General features: G+C 46.4%; 1 protein-coding gene across 3 annotated transcripts in view; it reads right to left on the reverse strand.

Annotated features, from left to right (window-relative positions):
• The window catches only part of LOC141162502 (uncharacterized), a 104,607-nt gene that overhangs the window by 52,187 nt on the left and 26,371 nt on the right, over window positions 1–26,049 (reverse strand). For all 3 annotated transcript variants that reach the window (XM_073648672.1, XM_073648674.1, XM_073648673.1), the window contains 3 exons: window positions 24,478–24,771; window positions 14,672–14,773; window positions 14,214–14,570 (listed from right to left, as the gene is read on the reverse strand). In XM_073648672.1, coding sequence (XP_073504773.1) covers window positions 14,214–14,570; window positions 14,672–14,773; window positions 24,478–24,771 — 753 coding nt within the window. The remainder of the gene's footprint in view (window positions 1–14,213; window positions 14,571–14,671; window positions 14,774–24,477; window positions 24,772–26,049) is intronic.

Raw genomic sequence — 26,049 nt, forward strand, 5'->3', positions numbered from 1 at the left:
AAGACACGGTGGTTGGAACCAAAGATCTCAAATTTGGACTCATCAGACCAAAGCACAGATTTCCACTGGTCTAATGTCCATTCCTTGTGTTCTTTAGCCCAAACAAGTCTCTTCTGCTTGTTGCCTGTCCTTAGCAGTGGTTTCCTAGCAGCTATTTTACCATGAAGGCCTGCTGCACAAAGTCTCCTCTTAACAGTTGTTGTAGAGATGTGTCTGCTGCTAGAACTCTGTGTGGCATTGACCTGGTCTCTAATCTGAGCTGCTGTTAACCTGCGATTTCTGAGGCTGGTGACTCGGATAAACTTATCCTCAGAAGCAGAGGTGACTCTTGGTCTTCCTTTCCTGGGGCGGTCCTCATGTGAGCCAGTTTCTTTGTAGCGCTTGATGGTTTTTGCAACTGCACTTGGGGACACTTTCAAAGTTTTCCCAATTTTTCAGACTGAGTGACCCTCATTTCTTAAAGTAATGATGGCCACTCGTTTTTCTTTACTTAGCTGCTTTTTTTCTTTCCATAATACAAATTTTAACAGTCTATTCAGTAGGACTATCAGCTGTGTATCCACCTGACTTCTGCACAACACAACTGATGGTCCCAACCCCATTTATAAGGCAAGAAATCCCACTTATTAAACCTGACAGGGCACACCTGTGAAGTGAAAACCATTTCCAGTGACTACCTCTTGAAGCTCATCAAGAGAATGCCAAGAGTGTGCAAAGCAGTCATCAAAGCAAAAGGTGGCTACTTTGAAGACCCTAGAATATAAGACATATTTTCAGTTGTTTCACACTTTTTTGTTAAGTATATAATTCCACATGTGTTAATTCATAGTTTTGATGCCTTCAGTGTGAATGTACAATTTTCATAGTCATGAAAATACAGAAAAATCTTTAAATGAGAAGGTGTGTCCAAACTTTTGGTCTGTACTGTATATAAAGAGCTATGTGGGGGGCTCATAATGTATATAGAGAGGCTATGGGGGCTCATACTGTATATAGGGAGCTATGCGGGGGCTCATACTGTATATAAGGAGCTATGTGGGGGCTCATACTGTATATAGGAAGCTATTTGGGGGCTCATACTGTATATAGGAGGCTATTTGGGGGCTCATACTGTATATAGGGAGCTATGTGGGGCTCATACTGTATATAGGGAGTTATGTGGGGACTCATACTGTATATAGGGTGATGTCAGCATACTTAATTCTGCTCAATATCAAGTCATACAATTAATATATTTTTTTTATTATTTTGTTAATATTAATATTGAGCAGAATTAATTTCAGCCTATTGGTTTGGCCTCCACAACAGTCATGGTCTCTCATGTGGCCCCTTGGGAACATTAATCTCCCACCCCTGCTCTGCTATATATAGTTCTATGTTATGTATAGGGTTGTACATAATGGAAAAAAAATTCCGCCATTTTCCGTCTAGAGATGTGATCAGAACTTCTGTGTGTTACTCACATGACCTATCACATGATCTATCAAATGAAGATCGTGTGACATGTCACGTGATACATGTGGTACCTGGGGGGGGGGCACGCCTTCTAAACTGCCCGGGGCCCTGGCTACTCTTAATCCACCCTTGGTGCCATCTGACAGTATGGGTGTGGGTGCTGTCCAGCTGAAGTTATCAGCTCCTTGCTCCAGCCAACTGGAGAGCACCACACCCTACTTGAGCTTCCATGTCAGTGCTGGAAGCTGCCAGATATAGCCTGGTATTCTGATTTAATGCTGTCGGCTCAGCTCCTGTGTAGTGTATTTGTTTCTTGTTTTGACGTCGACTTGTGTTTCTGACTATTCTTGTCTTCTGATTTTGTACTTTTCCTGCTCTCTTGTTTCTGGCACGGCTACCTGACCACTCCTGCCAGCCTGCACCACCGTACAGCAGCTGATTTCGTGGCCCCAGCCCAGGGACCCCTTTTTAATTCCAGATCGCTATACAGGGGTTAAAGGCTGAAAGAAAGAAAAACAAAAAGAAAAACTAACCCCTTAAAAATAACTTTTATCAGATACAGCTAAAAGTGTTTTGGTTAGTATACCAAAAGATACAACCCATTAAAAGTAGGTAGCAATGCATTGGGGTAGCGGGTAATGGGAGAGTATAGAGCACAAGACTCAGGCTATCCCTAGTTATCCCTGATGTTCTGGTAGCCTACCTGACAGTGGGCGGCTAACTCCCTAGCGGTATGATTTCGGTCCCCCACTCCACGTCGGCTCTCCCTTAGCCCTACTGACCACTAAGGAGTCATAGACTAATATAAAAATATTGCTGGGTATATAACATCCCGACAGTGGTGAAAGTTTTACCACACCGAGTCTATTTAGAGAAAAAGCGTCATTGTCATCAGTTTCTCAGTAAATTTGGTGAGATTAATGATAAACATTAGTGTTGAGCGAGCATGCTCAACACTGCTCGTTACTCACCCGAGCATCTCACTACTCGGGATGTTCGGCGAGAACCGAGCATTTCCGGGTTACTCGGGCGGGAGCTCGGGTCTCCGCCCTGCATGTTTGGCGCTCTTTACAGAGCCAATGAACATGCCGGGATTGCCAGCCAGTCACTGTAATGCCGCAGCCATGTTGGTTGTGGGCATTACAGTGATTGGCTGGCCGCACAGCGTCACCTTGAGTATTTAAAACCGGGCGCCGCCATCTTGGACACAGTCGCTCCGGATCAGACAGTGTAAGGTCAGTGCTGCTGAGCTAGGGAGAGATTTATACTGCGAAATAGTTAGTGTAGGGTCTGTAAAGCCTGCCAAGTCAAACAAACAGTCCTTCTTAGGACTAATATCCATCCCAGATATCAGTCAGGCAGGCTGTATAGGAGACGCAGTGGTTATACCAGCAAATGCTGCATTACAGTCCTGTGTGCTCCTGCTGGTCAAATTGCTAGACTTATCCCCAGGTCTCAGGGGCCAGGAAAATTCCTTTTTTATTCATCTAAATCCTGTTTGTTTGTTTTTTTCCTCAGTCAGACTGTACAAATACGCGTCTTATTAACCTTTCGGTATCCCCCCCCCCAAAAAAAAAAAAAATTGAGTGTGTCTGTGAGTGTTCAGACACAAATTTATCTGTTTAAAAGATTCTGGTATAGGCCAGAGAAATAGAACTGTGTTTTACCTCTTCCACGGTTCAAATCTGGGTGTTATCAACCTGCTTGCCTTGTTTCCATAAAAAAACAGTTTGAGTGTGTCGCTGACTGTTCAGACACAAATATATCTGTTTTAACAAGTCTGTATACACCAGGAAATTATAACTGTGGTTTTGCAGTTCCATGGTTCAAATCTCTGTATTATCCACATTTTTGTCTTTTTTCCATAAAAAAAAACATTTTCAGTGTCTCGCTGACTGTTCTGTTCAGACACCAATATATCTGTTTAAAAGATTCTGGTGTAGGCCAGAGAAATAGAACTGTGGTTTTCCTCTTCCACGGTTCTAATCTCCTTTTTATTACCCTTTTGCCATTGATAGTGCGAGTGTAAGCTATTTTACTTCATTTACAATGGTCAAGGTGCGTGGCAAGGGACGTCGAACTGGACGTTCTGGTGATGGTGCGTGCAGAGGACGGGGCCTGTGGCCAAGGTGAAAATGTGCCACAACCAACAGCCACATCTTCTCGCTCCCAGTTCTTGACCCAATTACTAGGGAAGCACAGAACAACAAGACCACTATTGCGAACTGATCAGTGTGAACAGGTTATTAATTGGATAGCAGATAATACTTCCAGTCACCTGGGCACCACCACCTCCGGTCTGTCTTCCACACGGTCAAGTCTTAGTAGCCGTGAGTCTCGACCGCATACTCCTCCTCACCCTGATGCTCCTTCCTCTCACCATGCCGAGTGTCGTCAGACAGCTACTGATCCCACAGTTGGACACTCTGAAGAGCTGTTCACTGGTCCATTTCCATATTTGTGCCCCTCGCCTGCTCCGCTTGAAGTGGTGGAAGAGGAGATCCCATGTAGCAATGGCCAAATATTTGAACAGCCACGGCCACAGGAAGGCGACTCTGGCAATTTGTCACAAGAGGTGGACGATGACGAGACACAATTGCCACGAAGTAAGGAGGAGGACCGTGGTGCAGAAGTGGAAGAGGAGGAGGTGGTGGATGATCTAGTAATTGACCCAACGTGGCAGAAGGACACGCAGAGCGAGGCCAGCAGCACACAGGGGAAGGGAGGCAGAGTACCCCAACAGGCAGGAAGAAGCAGTGTGGTGGCCGCAGACAGAAGGCGGGCAACCGATCCCCGTAACACCAACACGAGGGACGTTGCCAGTACAACCGGTAGGTCTTCCAGAGTCTGGAATTTTTTTAAACTCTCTGCTGATAACCCCAAAAAGGCCATTTATACCTCGTGCCATGCAAGCATCAGCAGGGGTGACAAACCTACCAGCCTGACCACCACCAGCATGATCAGGCACATGGCTGCAAAGCACCCGACTTTGTGGGGCAAACCCCAGGGTCCACGACCAGTGTCAGCGGGTGTCACCACTGCTTCTTCCGCTGTTGTGCGTGTAACAGAACCCCTTGTTGTGCGTTCAAGGCAATCCCCTGTCCATACTGCATGCAAAGATGCCCCCTCCTCTCAGTCTTCACTTGTTATGGCAGTTTCTCAAGAAACAGCATCAACGTCCACGTCCACGCCCCACCGCAGCATTCAATTGTCCATATCCCAGACCTTTGAACGAAGGCGCAAATTTGCAGCCAAAGCCCCACAGGCCACAGTCCTAAATTTGCACATTTCACGACTGCTTGCATTGGAAATGCTGCCTTTCGGGCTGGTGGAGACGGAATCCTTCCGTAACCTTATGGTGGTGGCCGTCCCTCGGTACTTGGTTCCCAGCGACACTATTTTGCCCGGTGTGCCATCCCCGCACTACACAAGCACGTGTCCCAAAACACCTGCCGTGCCCTCAACAACGCAGTTACTGGGAGGGTCCACCTGACAACGGACACGTGGACAAGTGCTTGTGGCCAGGGATGGTACATCTTCCTGACGGCACACTGGGTAAACATAGTGGAAGCCAGGACCCAGTCGGACCTTGGGACGAAACACATCCTTCCCACACCAAGGATTGCGGGCCCTATGTCAGTCAGAGTTGCCCCCACAGTGTACAGCTCCTGCGCATCATCCTCCTCCTCCCCCTCATGTTCAGCCTCCATCTCAGATATCACCACATCAGTTACAAGCTGGAAGCACTGCAGTACTGCCTCAGCCAAGCGGCAACAGGCTGTGTTGAAACTCATAAGCTTAGGTGATAAACCTCACACTGCTTGTGAGTTGTGGACAGCTGTGAAAGAGCAGGCAGATCTGTGGCTGAGACCACTGAACCTACATCCAGGCATGGTCGTGTGTGACAATGGCCGTAACCTGGTGGCGGCTCTGAGGCGAGGCAAGATCACACACGTACCATGCCTGGCTCATGTGCTTAACATCGTGGTTCAGCGGTTTCTTAAATTGTACCCCGAGTTGCCAGACATGCTCGTCAAAGTACGCCGCCTGTCAGCTCATTTTCGGAAGTTGGCTACAGCTTCCGCCGCCCTTGCTGTATGGCAGCAGCGTTTGCAGCTTTCGGCACACCGACTGGTGTGTGATGTCCCCACAGGTTGGAACTCTACCCTCCACATGTTGCAAAGGATTTGTGAGCAGAAGAGAGCAGTTGTGGAGTACCAGCTGCAACAAGGCCGTTGATATTCAGGTCAGACTCCACACATACGACCTCAGGAGTGGACCTGGATGTCTGACATATGTACCATCTTGACAAACTTTGAGGAGTCCACCAAGATGGTGAGTGGCGATGACGCCGTCATTAGCATTAGCATCCCACTTGTCTGTCTTTTGCAATGCTCTCTGCAGAGAATTAAAGAGGAGGCATTGCAGCCAGAGTATGATGAGATGGATCAAGAAGCCGTAGCGGGCGATTACACACAGCCCAGCCTCATCTCATCCCAATGTGCATTGGGGGACAATGAGGGACAGGAGGAGGAGGAGAAGGAGGAAGAACAGGAACTGGTATCATGCATACCTGTACAGCTGTCATACCGTCGGTTCAGCGTGGGTGGCCTGAGGACAGGGGGAGGAGGAGGAGGAGAGCATTGGTCAGTCGTCATCTTGGTGAGGACACGGAAGTCTTGCCCGTTATCAGTCTGGCATGCATGGCTGACTTTATGTTACGCTGCCTTAACCGTGACCCTCGCGTTCTCAAAATGTTGGGTGACAGTCATTACTGGTTGGTGACACTTTTAGACCCCCGCTACAAGGAGAACTTTCACTCTCTTATTCCTGAGGTGGAGAGGTCTACAAAAATGGAGCAGTACCAGAAGGCCCTTGCTGCAGAACTGTTAAAAATATTCCCATCTGAACACGCTAGCGGCAGAGGTCACAGTTCGTTGCCCAACCAAAGCGTATAGGCGAGAGAGACGCAACTCCAATCCAGCAGAGGCAGGGGAACACTGTCAACGTTCTGAGACAGTTTTCTGAGACCCGCCCAGCTTACAGGCCCTGAGGCGTGGGGTACTCTCACAAGGAGTGGAAAGTTTCAAAAGATGGTGATGGAGTACCTTGTCGACCGTACCAGCGTCCTCCGTGATTCCTCTGTGCCTTTTAATTATTGGGTATCCAAGCTGGACACTTGGAATGAACTCGCTCTGTACGCCTTGGAGGTCCTGGCCTGCCCTGCCGCTAGCGTGTTATAGGAGCGTGTTTTTAGTGCCGCTGGGGGAATTATAACTGATAAGCGCACTCGCCTGTCAACTGACAATGCTGACAAGCTGACCCTTATCAAAATGAACAAGGGCTGGATTGGGCCAGACTTCTCATCACCACCAAATGACAGCAGAGTAACATAAAGTCAAATCCACTATGTTGTTTCGGGAGGTGTATTCCCATGCACCGCTTCACACCCACACATGGGTATACACTTCCACATTTCGGCTGTTTCTTGCTCTTCTCCTTATTCTCAGCCTCCACCACCACTATACCACCAGGGTAACCGTGGTCCGTGTTGCCAGCATTGCAAGTTCTTCCGTCCTAATTTTTGGCAGCTTTTGCTTCAAAGGCATAGGCAAAGACTATGGGAGACCCACTCCCCAATAATGGAAATAATGTTTTTAATATGCTGCACTGCATGGCTCTTGTAAGGGGCATTAAAATCATCTTGTTAAACTACTTTTTATTCCACTGCGACCTCCACCACTCTTCCAAGGGGCATTGACATTGTCTTTTTATTCCACTGCGACCTCCACCACTCTTCCAAGGAGCATTAAAACCATCTTGTTAAGCTACTGTGACCTCCACGTCTCTTCCAAGGGGCATTGATATTGTCTTTTTATTCCACTGCGACCTCCACCACTCCTCCAAGGGGCATTAAAACCGTCTTGTTAATCTACTGTGAACTCCACGTCTCTTCCAAGGGGCATTAAAACCGTCTTGTTAAGCTACTGTGACCTCCACGTCTCTTTCCAAGGGGCATTAAAACCATCTTGTTAAGCTACTGTGACCTCCACGTCTCTTCCACGTGGCATGATATTGTCTTTTTATTCCACTGTGACCTCCACCACTCTTCCAAGCGGCATTAACATCGTCTTGGTAAGCTACTGTGACCTCCATGTCTCTTCCACGGGGCATTGATATTGTCTTTTTATTCCACTGCGACCTCTACCAGTCTTCCAAGGGGCATTGATATTGTCTTTTTATTCCACTGCGACCTCCACCACTCTTCCAAGGGGCATTAAAACCGTCTTGTTAAGCTACTGTGACCTCCACGTCTCTTCCAAGGGGCATTAAAACAGTCTTGCTAAGCTACTGTGACCTCCACGTCTCTTCCAAGGGGCATTAAAACCGTCTTCTTAAGCTACTGTGACCTCCATGTCTCTTCCAAGGGTCATTAAAACCATCTTGCTAAGTTACTGTGACCTCCACGTCACTTCCACGGGGCATTGATATTGTCTTTTTATTCCACTGCGACCTCCACCACTCTTCCAAGGGGCATTAAAACCATCTTGTTAAACTACTGTGACCTCCACGCCTCTTCCACGGGGCATTGATATTGTCTTTTTATTCCACTGCGACCTCCACCACTCTTCCAAGGGGCATTGATATTGTCTTTTTATTCCACTGCGACCTCCACCACTCTTCCAAGGGGCATTAAAACCGTCTTGTTAAGCTACTGTGACCTCCACGTCTCTTCCAAGGGGCATTAAAACCATCTTGTTAAGCTACTGTGACCTCCACGTCTCTTCCACGGGGCATTAATATTGTAATTTTATTCCACTGCGACCTCCACCACTCTTTCAAGGGGCTTTAAAACCGTCTTGTTAAGCTACTGTGACCTCCACGTCTCTTCCAAGGGCCATTAAAACCATCTTGTTAAGCTACTGTGACCTCCACCACTCTTCCAAGGGGCATTAAATCGGTCTTGTTAAGCTACTGTGACCTCCACGTCTCTTCCAAGGGGCATTAAAACCATCTTGTTAAGCTACTGTGACCTCCACGTCTCTACCACGGGGCATTGATATTGTCTTTTTATTCCACTGCGACCTCCACCACTCTTCCAAGGGGTATTGATATTGTCTTTTTATTCCACTGCGACCTCCACCACTCTTTCAAGGGGCATTAAAACCGTCTTATTAAGCTACTGTGACCTCCACGTCTCTTCCACAGGGCATTGATATTGTCTTTTTATTCCACTGCGACCTCCACCACTCTTCCAATGGGCATTGATATTGTCTTTTTATTCCACTGCTACCTCCACCACTCTTCCAAGAGGCATTAAAACCGTCTTGTTAAGCTACTGTGACCTCCACCACTCTTCCAAGGGGCATTGATATTGTCTTTTTATTCCACTGCGACCTCCACCACTCTTCCAAGGGGCATTGATATTGTCTTTTTATTCCACTGCGACCTCCACCACTCTTCCAAGGGGCATTGATATTATCTTTTTATTCCACTGTAACCTTCACCACTCTTCCAAGGGGTATTGATATTGTCTTTTTATTCCACTGCGACCTCCACCACTCTTCCAAGGGGCATTGATATTGTCTTTTTATTCCACTGCGACCTCCACCACTCTTCCAAGGGGCATTAAAACTGTCTTGTTAAGCTACTGTGACCTCCACGTCTCTTCCAAGGGGCATTAAAACCATCTTGTTAAGCTACTGTGACCTCCACGTCTCTTCCACGGGGCATTGATATTGTAATTTTATTCCACTGCGACCTCCACCACTCTTTCAAGGGGCTTTAAAACCGTCTTGTTAAGCTACTGTGACCTCCACGTCTCTTCCAAGGGCCATTAAAACCATCTTGTTAAGCTACTGTGACCTCCACCACTCTTCCAAGGGGCATTAAATCGGTCTTGTTAAGCTACTGTGACCTCCACGTCTCTTCCAAGGGGCATTAAAACCATCTTGTTAAGCTACTGTGACCTCCACGTCTCTACCACGGGGCATTGATATTGTCTTTTTATTCCACTTTGACCTACACCACTCTTCAAAGGGGCATTAAAACCATCTTGTTAAGCTACTGTGACCTCCACGTCTCTTTCACGGGGCACTGATTTAGTCTTTTTATTCCACTGCGACCTCCACCACTCTTCCAAGGGGTATTGATATTGTCTTTTTATTCCACTGCGACCTCCACCACTCTTCCAAGGGGCATTGATATAGTCTTTTTATTCCACTGCGACCTCCACCACTCTTCCAAGGGGCATTAAAACCGTCTTGTTAAGCTACTGTGACCTCCACGTCTCTTCCAAGGGGCATTAAAACCATCTTGTTAAGCTACTGTGACCTCCACGTCTCTTCCACGGGGCATTGATATTGTAATTTTATTCCACTGCGACCTCCACCACTCTTTCAAGGGGCTTTAAAACCGTCTTGTTAAGCTACTGTGACCTCCACGTCTCTTCCAAGGGCCATTAAAACCATCTTGTTAAGCTATTGTGACCTCCACCACTCTTCCAAGGGGCATTAAATCGGTCTTGTTAAGCTACTGTGACCTCCACGTCTCTTCCAAGGGGCATTAAAACCATCTTGTTAAGCTACTGTGACCTCCACGTCTCTACCACGGGGCATTGAAATTGTCTTTTTATTCCACTGTGACCTCCACCACTCTTCCAAGGGGCATTAAAACCATCTTGTTAAGCTACTGTGACCTCCACGTCTCTTTCACGGGGCATTGAAATTGTCTTTTTATTCCACTGCGACCTCCACCACTCTTCCAAGGGGTATTGATATTGTCTTTTTATTCCACTGCGACCTCCACCACTCTTTCAAGGGGCATTAAAACCGTCTTATTAAGCTACTGTGACCTCCACGTCTCTTCCACGGGGCATTGATATTGTCTTTTTATTCCACTGCGACCTCCACCACTCTTCCAAAGGGCATTGATATTGTCTTTTTATTCCACTGCGACCTCCACCACTCTTCCAAGAGGCATTAAAACCGTCTTGTTAAGCTACTGTGACCTCCACGTCTCTTCCAAGGGGCATTAAAACCGTCTTGTTAAGCTACTGTGACCTCCACCACTCTTCCAAGGGGCATTGATATTGTCTTTTTATTCCACTGGGACCTCCACCATTCTTCCAAGGGGCATTGATATTATCTTTTTATTCCACTGGGACCTCCACGTCTCTTCCAAGGGGCATTAAAACCGTCTTGTTAAACCACTCTGAACTCCACGTCTCTTCCAAGGGGCATTAAAACAGTCTTGTTAAGCTACTGTGACCTCCACGTCTCTTCCAAGAGGCATTAAAACCGTCTTGTTAAAACACTCTGAACTCCACAGCTCTTCCAAGGGGCATTGAAATGTTGTTTTTAATTGCCTCTAACCTCCATGACTCTTCCAAAGGGCATTGCATTTACTGCTAATTTTAGTCAGCTTTTTCTTTTCAATGCATAGGCGAACACTAAGGGAGACCCACTCCCCAATAATGGGTAGAAGGTTTTTAGTACGCTGTAATCCACGTCTGTTTCAAGGGGCATTGCAGTTCCTCATAATTTTTGGAAAGCCTTCCATTCACTGCTTAGGCCAACAGTGTACAGGAGACCCAGTTGCTATAAATGGAAAAAACAGTTTAGCTAAGGCCCTCTGACCTCTATGTCACTTCCAAGGGGCATTGGAATGCTTCGAAATTTTTGATAGGCATTGCACTCACTGTATGCCCTATAACTGTGTAGCCAAACCGCTGCTTTTGGTACAGAAACATATCCTACAAGACATGTGTGGTTGACTGGCCTGATATTGATGTGAATGGTCCCTGTTCCTCCTGCTCTTTCTCCTTTGCCACCACCTCATCCATCATTCATCACCTGAAGCTTTGTTTTAACGGGAGTCATAGAACTGGGAAAGTAGCAGGAAAACATCCAGCAATCCTCGGAGGAGGTAGGATATGCGCCAAAACGCTGACCACCTCAGGCCTAGCCGCTACTACATACATGAGCTTGCATTCCAAGGAACTGAAAGCTAAGGAGATGGATGGCCTCATGATCATGAATAATTTACTCGTTATGTAGAAGGCCGACCACTGCTGCTGTCTACCTTCTGAACTTTGTGTTGAAGCATGATTGACCCAGGACCCGCAATCCTCTATGTCTGGAGGACGTGTTGCATCCCAGTGTCCAATTGTGTCCCGGCTTCCACAATATTAACCTAGTGTGAAGGCGTCAGTGAGATGGACCATCCCTGGCCACATTCACTTGTCCACGTGTTTGTGGTTAGGCTGTCCTTCCCACTAAATGCACTGGGGAGGGCACAAGCAATGTTTTGGTATGCTCGCTTGCGTATAAGGCGCACCGGGACAAATAGGGGCAGCTGGGGACCGTTTATCGACACCGTGTGGGCACCCGGCCGCGGGGCGGCTGGGGACAGAGTATGGACACCCGGCCGCCCCCTGGCGGCTGGGGACCGAGTGTGGACACCCGGCCACCGGGCGGCTGAGGACTGAGTATGGATACCAGGCCGCCGACGTAGCCATGACATGGTGGCCGGCGTCTGCCTCCACAAGCCTAAAAGGCCTCATTTCAAGTGCAAGCAAGCTAGCAGTTTGGTATTGCTGCCTGGGGGTGGAGGGGTGGATGGGTGGCAGGCTGCCCACTTACGCTTGCATTCCAAGAAAACAAAGCAGATGCTAACTTCTATCATCATCATCATGCTCCTCACCTTGGCACTCTCATCTCCCCTGATGGAGAAGCCAGGGCCCACCGGAGGAGTCTGGTTGTCTGGTGGGCTCGTCCAATGCTGCCCTAAAGCAGGCCAGGCTAAGAAAAGTGTGGGGAAGGTTACCGGGACAAATAGGGGTGGCTGGGGACTGAGTATGGACACCCGGCCGCCGGGCAGCTGGGGACTGAGTATGGACACCAGGCCGCCAACGCAGCCATGACGTGGTGGCCAGATTCCGCCTCCACATGCCTAAAAGGCCCAATTTCATGTGCAAGCAAGCAAGCAGTATGGTATTGCAGCCTGGGGGTGGGTGGGTGGCAGGCTGCATACTTGCGCTTGTATTGCAAGGAATGGGAGAGGTACAATTGAACACTGCCCTGGGACAAGGACTTGCATGGGGATAGTTGCAAGTCTGCATCTTCTGATGCGGCAAGGATCACTTCTGTTGGGCACACTTTTAGGCAGTGACCTGGGTGTCAGAGATGCTTCCAGGGGTCTTCTCCATGCTGTTCCCATGTCTTTGCAGCACTGTATGCATATGTCACACAGCAAATGGCCAGATAAGGTTGTAAAATGTTAAAATGACATTTCCCGGTGAATGCATTTGTCACGGTTGAAAGCAATACAAAAGTGCAAAAACACATAAAAAATGCTACTTGTGAACATAGCCCAAGGTGTGGAGGAGTATTTTTGTTTTTAGTTATTTATTTTACCTTATACACAAGTCTTTACCCTGGAAAGGATGTTCCTTAACATAGTTCACAGGAAAACAGTTTCAGTTTCGTTTTTGAATGTTTTATTATGAGCCCGTAAAAGTGTCTCTGACCACGTTGTTGACAGCAGTGATCTGGGGGTCAGAAATGCTTCCTGGGGCAATGCGCATGCTGTCCCCATGTCATTTGAACACTGTCACTATCGTTTTGGGCACTTTTTGGGCTTTCTACAGACTGCCGGGGGTGCCGTCGCAAAAATGCTCGGGTCTCCCATAGACTAACATTGAGCTCGTTGCTAGGGTCGAGCACCCGAGTATCACGGTGAGCTCGGCACGAGCTTCGAGCACCCGAGCATTTTAGTGCTCACTCAACACTAATAAACATACAGGTTAAACAAGAAGCCTGCAGAATCTTATGTGACAAAGTCACTGGTAAAGTGCTGGAAGGGAGATACGTTTCCCTGAGGCTATTGGCGTCAGTGAATTAAAACCGTTAAGTTTCCTCCAGCACGTTATGTACAAGGAGGGGTTAACTCCATTTCCAAAGGGCGTGTTTTTATGAGAACAACCATAGACCAGGTGGGAGGTTTTTCTCCTTATCTCCTCCCCAGGGTGAGGTCTGGGGTAGGTTTAAATACTTGGCCAGCTGAGGCATTCAGCGTTCAGTAGGTCTGGAGTGAGAAACTCCAGATCTGTTTAGGTGGAGCTATCCTGAACCACACGCAGTATCTGCACTCTAAGCAGGCGGATCCCTACTTCCATAAAGACTGTGCTTTTGTGTTGCCATTTTGCTGTGTTTTCCTGTTTGCCCAGCGGGCTGTTTTCTTTTGTGGACTCAGTGTTGGTTTATGCTGCACTTTTTAATAAACCAACCAAAAGCTTTAAAGAGACAGCGTACCTGTGTCTACCTCCGTGTGCAGCAGAGCGAGCGATCTACCACAGTTATCATAGCACTATTGGATATTTACAGCTATTGGAATTATGTCATTAGTTATGCTGTCTGGATCTTAAATGCTAGGTATTAGGGTAATGAGCTAGAGGCTGAAGGCCAGTGCAACCCGTGGAATCTTCTGATGGCCATTTTGGAGCAGCCAGGTGACCACTGACAGAGCCGCTTTACAGTTGCCAAGGACATACTGATCAATGTGTAATACTGTATTTGTCAGGTAGTACATCTACAGAAACCAAACAGGCAGCTGGATAGTCCCCGGTAGTGGTCATGCCAAGTCATTTTTCAATATAATAAGTTTACAAAAAAGTTGCATAACAATTTAAATTTGTGAAGGTGGCTACTTTTCATGGAATATACAAATACACAAATCAAAGTGTCAGGATATCTTACCATAAATCGTCTTACAGTGAAACGTCTTCTCGTCCTTATGTTTACCGGAGACTCCTCTACAGATGAAGGTCACGTCTTTATGCCTCTTCATATGGGGTATGAAGCTCAGGGATGATGAATACTGACGTTCCATCTGTTGTGATTTGATCACATAGGATGTATCGAGTAAATTATCCACCTCTTCTTCTGAATGTTCTTTCATCTGAGACGTCTGGATCTCCTGATCCTGTCCATCTCTTCTTATCAACCAAGTCACACACAGGTCCTCGGGGGCGTTATCCACTGTGCAGCTTAGTTTGGCCTCCTCTCCATCAATCAGCTTAGGAGGACCCGCTAAGTCTTTAACTATTAATGATGCTGTCAGAAGAATAGGAAGATGCTTAGATGTTTCTTTAAATTCCTTTAAAGTATATTTTGAAGTCATAACTATGAATTTTACATGTGGGCAATAATATTACCTTTTTTCCTTTGGATTTTCATCCACCAGATGCCAAATATGATAATTAACAAGATAAGCACAGTGATAGAACAGACGGCAATGATCCCAGCAGAAGTTTCCTCTGTGGAATTAAAGAGTAAATTGACATGGTGGGAATTGGGAGAACACAGAATCCAGACCAGGACAAGAGCAAACTCAATCATATACGTAAATCTGACCTCATCTTTTCAAGTTACAGTATAGGAAATAAATCATGGTAAAAATTAACTCAATCCTCTGCAATTTTGTATTTCACAAAATCAAATCTGGCAGTGGAGTCTGGAAATTTACATTGAAACCTGCGGCAGAAGTTTCATCACAAACCTAATCTAGCTGGGCAACAAGCAACTTACATGTACATTGTTAAAGGGTGTATTATATACACAACGGGAAGCATATGTGGCATGCAGAAGTAGTGCTGTTGCAGAGTGTGACATGCAGAAGTAGTGCGGTTGCTTTAAAAGCATGCAGCAACTATTAGAAGTAACACAAGCACATGTGACAGGAAGTATTGTGCTCCAGAAGCATCCAGCAACTAGAGGGGTTAACACAGTCACAGGAGAAGGGGAGTGTTTTAGCAGAGCCCCAGGAGGTTTGTGGGGAAGTTGTTTACTGTCTGGCTGGAGCCGAAGAGAAAGGTGGTGTGTGTGTTCTGTATCTCACAGAAGCGCCCCTGCAAGTGAAAAGGATTCAAGTCAGGAGTGAAGCTAAGCACAGGTCAGGTAGAGTTCCTGAACTAGCAGTGCAGAGTATTCTCAGGCAGAAAGATAAGGACTGGAAAAAATGGTGTCACAGGGATCATCTCCCTCAGCAAACCCCCCCGCCCCCTCCTCCATCTCACTGTGCTGTAAAGAATGCTGTATTCATTAATGTGCCTTTGCATTACAACTGTGCTGTCCTGTACTACTGGGAAGACTGAACTGCTGTGCTGCTAAGGAAACTGTACTGTTTGTCACTGGAGCCTGTTGCTCATAAGACTTGACTTGCACTGGCTGTGTGGCTTCTTACTAAATGCTACTGTTCTACCATTTATGAGGACTCTTGTTACGTGTGTCTGGTCAGTAAGTGAAACAACCTACATCTCTGTGCCTGAGGGTCAATACCCCTGTGTGCCTGAGAGAAGCTGCAGCACGTGGTCTATGGTCATCCTGAGTAACGGTTCCCCAAGGATTCCAAAGAATTTATGTAACCTGTCTTACCCCTATCTGAACCTAGCGGCGTGCGTGTAACATTGGTGGTCCATACGGGAAGTCCTGAGCGGAAATTAGCATGTAAAGGGAGAAGAGGAAAAGTGTGTGGAAACACACAGCAGCAAAGCACCTCAACTCTGCTACATCAGTTAAAGGGGACCAACCCTAAAGAAAAACTCACTAGCAGCAATGAATGTGGAAATATGTGGCGCCCCTGCGGGTTCAGTCACCACAGAGGTACTGCATCTCACCCAGAGGTGTGGTATCTCACTCTCAGGTAAGGATAGAGTGCTGCCCGGGACCCTAACACCTGCATCCAACATTACACTACTCCATACCGGCAGGAGGGGCAAGATGCGCTGCTCCTCTGTTGAGCCCTGTCCCTGGCTGGAGTGGGGGGAACCAAAGTAGGGGGAACCATGTAGTGGGTGTGGGTGGAGAAAGTAGTTCAGGGGAGCTCAGTAAGAAGCGATATAGAAGAGAGGGTGGAACATTCTAGAGGGGGTCTGAGGAGATTGAGTCAGAGGAAGAGTTGGGAGCAGGAACTCTGCTCAGGGAAGCGCAGGCCTGAGTGAGAGAGGCCCAGGAGAAGGAGAGGAGGAAGGAACGGGAGCAGAGGGAAGGCTCCAGGAGTGAAGAGGGGATCCCGGGGGTATGGGGAGTGCTGGAGGCCACCCGTGCGCCAGAGTCTACCAGGCGGTGAAGGGATTGAGCCGCAGAAGGGGACCGGCCCCTAACTAGTGAGAATTACAACGTTCAACTAGAAACCGGAGGCTTCTACTCTTTCAGGGAGTAGTTGCCGCATCCGCACTCAAGTCGCCAAAAAGGTAACCACATAGGATCCAGGGAACTCCAGGTTGCCCAGAAAGATCCGAGGATACCTGCTTGGGACTCTGTTTGTGAGGCGTAGGGCAGGAAGGGTGAGAGCTAGCGCATGAAGACGGCTGAGAAAGACATCTAGATCGGGGTACTGTCAAGCACTCTGGAATTACCTGAGGGATTGCTGAACCCCTGCCCGGCGAACGCAGCACGACGTGGGAGGTTATAAGCTGGCAGTTGTAACCAAGAGCAAAGAGAGAACTGTGAGTAAATCCGGAAGATTGCACCCCACTGTCTCTGTGAATCATTGCTGCGCCATCATCCCCTGCACCAACACTGCACAACCACAGTTACTTCATCATCTACCATCACCGCACCACCCTGGAGCTTGGCTCTACCTGTGGAGCGCTAAACCAACTCTGCTGCACTAACATCAGCTCCAGAGGACCTGCTCCGCAGCGGCGGCTCTCTTTAGCCCCATACTACAGGTGGCGTCACGAACTTTATATAAAAACTATAAATCCCCTGTAAATATCCCCTTTTATTGACCGCCCTGGGTCACGGACCGGGTCACTGCCACTGTGACATCTCGCCTAGCAACGACCGGCCCGGCACCAAGTACCCCACGGCCCTGGGGTCGTCAAATACAAATGGACAGAATTAGTAAGTTGCTTCTTCAGTTAACCTGTGAAGACTTGAGAACAGTAACAGAACATATAAAGATGTCAGTAGAACAGATTTCCAAAGCACACAACCGCAGGCAACTGTTAGTTGCCATTAGTGCAAAAATAGATAAGCTGGGGGAGAAAGAAGCTGAAGACGTCAGGGAGACGTTCCTCCAGGAACTAACACAGTTTCTAACCAGGTTGAAGTTGGAGGATGGAGGGGCGGCATCAATTACCAGAAGCGGGAATCTCCATCTACAGACTGAACTACAAGAATTGAAAGAACAATTCAGAGCCCTAACAACAGCCCTGCAGGAATCGACCAAAACCTCTAAACGGATGATAGACTCAGACAGGACCTTTAACCTGCTGGGGTTAGATAAATCATGGAGACAGTCCTCTCTAATACCACAAATCACCATAAGGAAAGAATTCAAGATCTTGGGACAGATTGGAGAGTGTGAACAGAAAGATAGATTGTCTTATAGGAACTTGTTGCATCAGATCAATGCAGGCTTACAGAAAGGCTACCAGTCAGATGAGATCGTTGAGGGGGTGGTGAAAGCGATCAGCCCATGACTGAACCTACGTAGTGTGCTAGAAATGAAAAGTCAATTGACCTTGCAATAGCTGAAGATGATTTTAAAAGGGCACTATAAAGAAGAGAGTACTTCAGATTTGTTCCACTGACTCATTAAACTCTCACAGAAAAATAATGAATCACCCCAAAATTTCTTGTTCAGAGCAATTGAACTGTAGGATAGACTGTTGTTTGCATCCAAAGATGTAGAAGCGGAAGAGAAGTTTGGAGCTGGACTAGTCCAGAAGAAGTTCTTGAGATCATTGGGAACGGGATTAACCAGCAAAGATATCAAGTTGCAGCTGAAACAGTACCTAGAAGATCCTGGCATTTTGGACAAAGTCCTAATTGAAAAAATGAATGAGGCCCTAGTTTAGAGTCAGAGAGGGAACAGAAGTTAAAGAAAGGCTCTGCTCCTAAAATCACCAACATGATTCAGCTGAAGTTGGAGACCCCCGGTGGCCAGTCCGAGGGAACCTTAAATCACCAACAAAAGAGAGGCCTGCCAGGGAGGAAGTAATAGGAGAATTGCGAGACGAGTTGATTGAGGTGAAAAAGTTGATTCGTTCCAGGCCAGAACCGGTATCCCTCAGACCCGGGAGTGGGTTCCAAAACAGAAGATACCCGGCTTGTGAAGCGTGCCATTCATCAAATCAGAGTACGGTGTGTGTCACTGTCTAAGATGTGGTGAGGAAGGACATTATGCCAAGGAATGCCAATGGTCACGGTCGTTTGGGTTAAGGGGCAGGAGGTTACCAGTGCGGGGCGACTGGTAACCGCAACACGGAGGAGGCCCCAGAAGCAAATCCAAATCTCACCAAACCCCAGAACGGCGCATGAGGTAAAACGGCTGCGTCAGTACTATCAGTAAGTGTGTTCCCATCTACAACAGCTGCAAAGGTGACAGGGGCATCAGTTATTTAATGCCCAGTGCAGAGGTCAAACGATGTACTCCTGGGAGGAGGATTCCTTGGTCAGTAAATATATCCTGATCAGCCTAATCGGTGAAAGGTGCTTTATACAGTGCCAGCTAGATGGATTCTTAGTAAAAGCACTGTGGGACACAGAAGCCCAAGCAAGCCTTTTAAATGAAGAATGAAGAAGGCGCTACCTGCCACACACTTTCCTTCGGTCACTAAAAGAACTCTTGGTACCAGTGGAACTCCACGGCAAAGCCGTAAACCAGACTGAAATCCCTTTCATAGGCTGGGTGGAAGTGACTTTCCAACTCAGGGCCACGAAGAACAGCAACATCATCAAGCTTTTGGTACCTTTTCTTGTGACCAGTTATCAGAACGTGGCAGAGCATCCTATCCTGGGTTATAATGTAATCAGTAAAGTCATCAGGAAACACAAGACAGGGGCATTGTTGGAGGTGGATACAATCACCACATCGCTCACCATACCCAACGCCGTGGCGGAAAACGTGATTCATAGAGTAAAGAAATCACAGAATACAATGGACCTAAAAGAAGTCAAGGTAGGCTTGCGTCCAACCATCATCCCTGCAAACCAAATGGTGGGGGTGAGGTGTGGAGTATGGGAAGAAAAGTCTAGAAAAGACTGTTAATACCAAAAGACTCCTCAGAACTTCCGGAAGGCCTAGTTCAAGGTGAGGCTGTGCTTACGATTGCTACTGGTGGGTTTGCTCGAGTGACAGTACCCATGATGAATACTACGAAACACGAAATTAGACTGGATCCAAAGACTGTGATATATCACATCGAAACCGTTAAAACGGTATATCCAGCCAATGTGAGACCAGCCCAGGGGTCTACAGTGAATTCAGTCTCCCCACCAAGTAACAGGAGTTGCCCAGGGGAGGAAATTGAGCAACCCACTTCAGGGTCCTGGGAACACTTGTGTGCTGAACATCTAGCGGTAGCAAAACAGATGCTGACAGAAGAGTGTCATGCGTTCTCCAAAGATGACTCTGATATATGCTGTATCCCGTCGTTGCATTTTAAAATCAATTTGAAAGACATGGCCCCAGTAACCAGAAGTTACATGTCTGTGCCAAAACCATTACATCGTAAAGTGAAAGAATTTTTACAATATCTCATCAACAGAGGTTGGGTCCAAAAGTCGAAGTCGTCTTATTCTTCTCCTATAGTCTGTGTTAGGAAGAAGAACGGTACGTTAAGACTCTGTTGTGATTACTGGGAACAAAACCAAAAGTCAGTACCTGATTGACACCCGATACCAAAGATCCAAGATATGCTGATAGCCTATCAGGAAGCACCTGGTTCTCTGTCTTTGATAAGGGTAAGGCATACCACCAAGGGTTTGTCGAAGAGTCCAGTAGACCCTTTACAGCATTCATCACACCGTGAGGATTACATGAGTGGATCGGCATACTGTTTGGACTCAGTTCAGCTCCAGCAGAATTCCAGAGGAGCATGGAGACATGTTTAGAAGGACTGAGGGATGATATCTGCCAGCCGTACTTGGATGACAAAGTGGTGCACAGCAAAACCTACCGGGAGCATGTTTAACACGTGAGGACCGTATTACAATGGTATCAACAACACGGATTAAGTTGACCCCAAAGAAGTTTGAACTGTTCAAAAGACAAGTCCAATTTCTAGGGAAAATTGTGTCTGGAGAAGGATATACCATGGACCCAGCAGAAATTGCTGGCCTTAAAAGACAAGTGGCCCTCTAGGAGTTGAGGCAGATATTAGGATTCCTCTCTTACTATCGTACTTACGTTTGGAACTTCTCCAGGATTGCCGCCCCACTATACCTCCTCTTGCGGGGGACAACAGAGACAACAACACCCATGGAAAAAAGAAGAACACGGGTAGTACCAGGCTTAAAAGTAACAATGCTATTTCGTCCCAACAGCCAATTCTCTGGACAGCAGACCACCAGGAGGTACTGGAAAAACTAGTAGACTACCTGGTAAAACCACCCATCTTGAGATATTCTGATTTTAATTTACCATTTGTTATTCATAGTGACGCTTCCCAAGTTGGACTGGGAGCTGCCCTGTATCAGCATCAAGATGGAAAAATGAGTCATCGGTTACAGTTCAAGAACGTTGACAGATGCTGAAAAGAATTACCATCTACATTCCGGAAAATTGGAGTTCCTGGCATTGAAATGGGCCATTTGTGGACGATTTAGAGATTATCTCTACTACAGCAAAGAGTTTGAGGTATACACTGACAACAACCCCTTGACCTATGTCCTTACTACAGCCAAACTGAATGAAATGGGTCAGAGATGGGTTGCTGAACTAGCTGACTTCAATTTCAGCATCAAGTACAGGCCAGGAAAATGCAATGTGGATGCTGATGGATAGAGCCTGAGGAGTTCATGCAAGAATGCTTGGAGGAAGTCAGTCTGGAAGCAATTGAGAGCACTACCCAAGCAATACAAGATTAACAGGTGGAAGACACACCATTGTGGTGTCCGTTGACGGTGGAAACCCCCATAAAAATGAGAGAACAAGAAGACCCCAAGTCTATTCAACAACTACCAAAAGGGAAAATCAGTAGAGCACAACGGGAAGATCAGATAATTGGTAGAATACTACTTTATGTGGACCAAATCGGTTTCCAAATAAAAGGGAGAGAGACAATGAGTCACCAGCAGTATCTGTTTTAATTAAAGAATGGACGAAGCTCTACCTCAGTGAAGACGGTATCCTGTATTGTAAAGGAAGACAAAAACGGCAGTTGGTACTACCCAGAATATTCCATAGGTTGTCCTTCAAAGAACTCCATGAAAACATGGGACACCTGGGAGTGGAAAGGACAACAAATTTGATCCGTGAACGTTTCTTCTGGCCGTACATGCAGAGAGATATTGAGAGGTACGTGATCAGGGAGTGTGGGTGTCTGAAAGATAAACATCCGAACACATCAACCCGGGCACCTATGGGCAACATCCAAACTACGTATCCGTTTGAGATGGTCTCAAAAGACTTTCTACATCTCGAGACGTGCAAGGGTGGTTACGAATACATCTTGGTGGTCATGGACCATTTCACTCAATTTGCTCAAGCATATGCCACCACCAATAAATCAGGTCGAACAGCAGCAGAGAAGATCTTCAATGATTTTGCTTTGAGGTTTGGGTTCCCTACGAGGTTACACCACAACCAAGAAAGAGAATTTGAGAACCAGCTCTTTGCCAAGTTAGGAAAGTACTGTAGAATTCAGAGATCCAACACAATGCCCTATCACCCAGAGAGTATTGGACAAGTGGATCGTTTTAACCGGACATTATTGTTGATGTTGCACAATTTAACAGCTGTTGAGAATAAAGATTGGAAGAGTTCTCTTTCAAAAGTGGTACATGCCTATAACTGTACAAAGAGCGATGCAACGGGTTACTCACCCTTTTTCCTATTGTATGAACGATAGCCAAGACTGCCAATCGACATCATGTTCGATACTCCGGTGTCAGAGACTTACAGAACGTATCCTGAGTACGTTCAGGGATGGAAGGAATTGATGGCAGAGGCATACAACATAGTGTCCAAAGTGGTTACACAAGGACAGAGCAAGAGTAAGGAGTACTATGATCGAAAATGTTATGGAGCAGAATTGGCACCAGGAAGCCGGGTGCTAGTCAAGAATGTACGTGAGAAAGGCGGTCCAGGAAAACTTTGTTCGTACTGGGAAGACAAGGTGTATGCGGTGTAGGGAGGAAAGCCGATGACAGCCCAGTGTATGAAATTAGAAATGGGAGACAAGAAAACCGGAATAGTCCATCGGAATTTATTGCTACCCTGTGATTATCTCCCACCACAACAAGACTTCCCAGAAGTAGACCGACATCGTCCGAGATCAACTATGGGACCACCATAGACTGAAGCTCTGCAGGTGGATAGTGACCTTGAAAGTCCCGAAGGAGAAGAACACACCATTGCATTTATCGGACTGGTAAGGAGAGGGATGTACCATCCTCAGGAGAATGAGCTAAGTCCTGAGGCTCCAGAGTTCGTACCAAGGAGTACAGATGAAGTCCAATTCAGATATGATGATTGAACACCGGCCCCTGAAGAGACCGAACGACATTCAGGAGGAGCGGAATTACGAGACCGTGTGGAAACAGGTGACTCAGGAGAAGTACAGGAACTTACAGAGGCAGCTCCAAGAGCATCTGAGGAAGCACGGGAAATGAGTGCGGCGGAAGAAACTTCTGTTACCGAAGAACCCGTGGTCTCTGAGGAACAACCCACCAGGAGGATGTCGACTCGAGAAGTGAGAAGGGCCCGTGATGCCGAAGTATGAGACACTTGGTGAACCAAGTCAAGTGCCAGGGACTGTCGACTGGAAACAGGTATCTCTGCCTGCGGACCAGGTAAGCCCACTTGAGTGGTATTCACCACCGAGAGGCAGTATGAAAGATGATGTCTACTGGAAAGACTAGTTTTCATGCTTTGATTTTCCTTAAAAGACTTTGTAGAAACAAAGAACTGTTAAAGCCTAATGAGAGAGAGCTGGTTGAAGTCGTACGAAAAGCACCAGCTGAAGAGCTGCTGATTGTTTTAATTGTGTTATATACAGTACAGTACAGACCAAAAGTTTGGACACACCTTCTCATTTAAAGATTTTTCTGTATTTTCATGACTTTGAAAATTGTACATTCACACTGAAGGCATCAAAACTATGAATTAACACATGTGGAATTATATACTTAACAAAAAAGTGTGAAACAACTGAAAATATGTCTTATATTCTAGGTTCTTCAAAGTAGCCACCTTTTGCTTTGATGACTGCTTTACACACTCTTGGCATTCTCTTGATGAGCTTCAAGAGGTAGTCACCGGAAATGGTCTTACAACAATCTTGAAGGAGTTCCCAGAGATGCTTAGCACTTGTTGGCCCTTTTGCCTTCACTCTGCGGTCCAGCTCACCCCAAACCATCTCGATTGGGGTCAGGTCTGGTGACTGTGGAGGCCAGGTCATCTGTCATAGCACCCCATCACTCTCCTTCTTGGTCAAATAGCCCTTACCCAGCCTGGAGGTGTGTTTGGGGTCATTGTCCTGTTGAAAAATAAATGATGGTCCAACTAAACGCAAACCGGATGGAATAGCATGCCGCTGCAAGATGCTGTGGTAGCCATGCTGGTTCATTATGCCATCAATTTTGAATAAATCCCCAACAGTGTCACCAGCAAAGCACCCCCACACCATCACACCTCTTCCTCCATGCTTCACGGTGAGAACCAGGCATGTAGAATCCATCCGTTCACCTTTGAAGAACCTAGAATATGAGACATATTTTCAGATGTTTCACACTTTTTTGTTAACTATATAATTCCACATGTGTTAATTCATAGTTTTGATGCCTTCAGTGTGAATGTACAATTTTCATAGTCATGAAAATACTGAAAAATCTTTAAATGAGGTGTGTCCAAACTTTTGGTCTGTACTGTATATTACGACTCCAATGTACAAGAATATAACTACTATAATACAGATAACAATAGAGCATGTTACACTATCTTTTCCTTCAGGATAATGTGAGCATAACGGAAATCAGAACATCTAAAGTCGGCTGTCATCATCATTACCTTCATAGACGAGCTGTAAGTCCTCCTGTAGAGGGTCATGGAGGGAGGCATGATTGACTATGCAGGATAAGGTCTTGGTGTCTGGAGTTGGTGTGAACGTCACAGAGCTCGTCACATTGTAGGTGCCATCTTTATTTTCCACTAATTCTCCAAGAAATGAATTGTTTTGGGTTTTTCCATCTAAGGTCCACGTTATTTCAATATCCCGTGGAAAGAAGCCGGAAGCTTCACAGACCAAGGTGTTCTCACTTTCTTTACGGACAATTTTATTAAGTATTATGACGGTTGGCCTCACTGTAAGGAACATAAATATGTTTTGTCAATATACAGTGTGTATGATTGCCTAACGTTGTGTCCGTCCCTTATCAAAAGGAATCATTCACCAGGTTCTTGCTTTGTTCTCTGATGAACAAACTGAAAGAAAAAAGCCAACCAGAAAGTTTAGAATCAATGAATAGGTATAAAAGTATATATATTTATTAATGATCAGGAAGATCACAAAAAACATACCACAAGGCAGGGGCGCACGTGCAAATAGTATTCAAAATGACAATGCTAAAATTGAGGATCCCAGGATAGATGTAAGAAGTATAAGCATATGCTGCATGGGAACAAGTGAGTTATAGCGTTTACCAATGCATTGTGCAATTGGGAAAGTGCAGCATTTATATACTTAGAAAGAATTATATATATATGGCTCTATTTGCATGTCTCAAAATGGACAAAGAGGGGCAAATGAGAGTGGTGAAATGAGTACTTACTAGTGATGAGCGAGCATACTCGCAAGTACTCGGTACTCGCCCGAGCATCTCTGTACTCAAGATGCTCGTAGCTGGCCGAGTACTTGCGAGATGCTCGGGCGGATGCTCGGGTCTCCTCCCCGCATGTTTGGCGCCATGTTGGTTGTGGCATTACAGTGATTGACTGGCCGCACAGCGTCATCAGGTCTATATCAGACCAGTCACTCCGGAATCAGACAGTGTAGGGAGAGCTGTTGCTGCGTCAGGGAGAGATTTGATTGTGTATTAGGTAGTGTAGGGAGAAAACAAGTACATTACACATATCTATCTCAACAAACAGTCCTTCTGAGGACTAATCCATGTGCAGAGATAGCAGGCAGGCAGTGTATATAGACAGGCAGGGTATATAGCAGACTGCAGTGCATATAGCGCAAAAGGCTCCATTCCAATTCTGCCTTCTGCTGCTGTTAGATATTTTTAGACAAATGCCCAGGTCTCAGGAGCCAGGAATAATTTTTTTTGGATCTTAATCCTCATTATTTGCTTAAAAAGCAATCCAGAGAACACCGTTTTTCTGCGCCATTTGCTTGTTGGCACTGCAGAATACAGCCAGGTCCTTTCCATATTACAGCGCTAAAAATCCATCTATTTAAAAATGTGGTTTGTCCGTCACGCTGATCACATATAATTGTGCTGAAAATACTGCCATTTTTGGCCTCTATTCAAATTTTTTTTCAGTGTGTCAGCAAAGTTTTTGACACCGGTTTGCTGTTCAAAATAGTTACCTACAGGCCAGGTATTTAAAACTGTGGTTTCTCCGTCACACAGATTA

The sequence above is a fragment of the Phyllobates terribilis genome, unplaced genomic scaffold (assembly GCF_046119375.1).
Source record: "Phyllobates terribilis strain yellow unplaced genomic scaffold, ASM4611937v1 Scaffold_9__5_contigs__length_417890890, whole genome shotgun sequence".
Lineage (NCBI taxonomy): Eukaryota > Metazoa > Chordata > Amphibia > Anura > Dendrobatidae > Phyllobates > Phyllobates terribilis.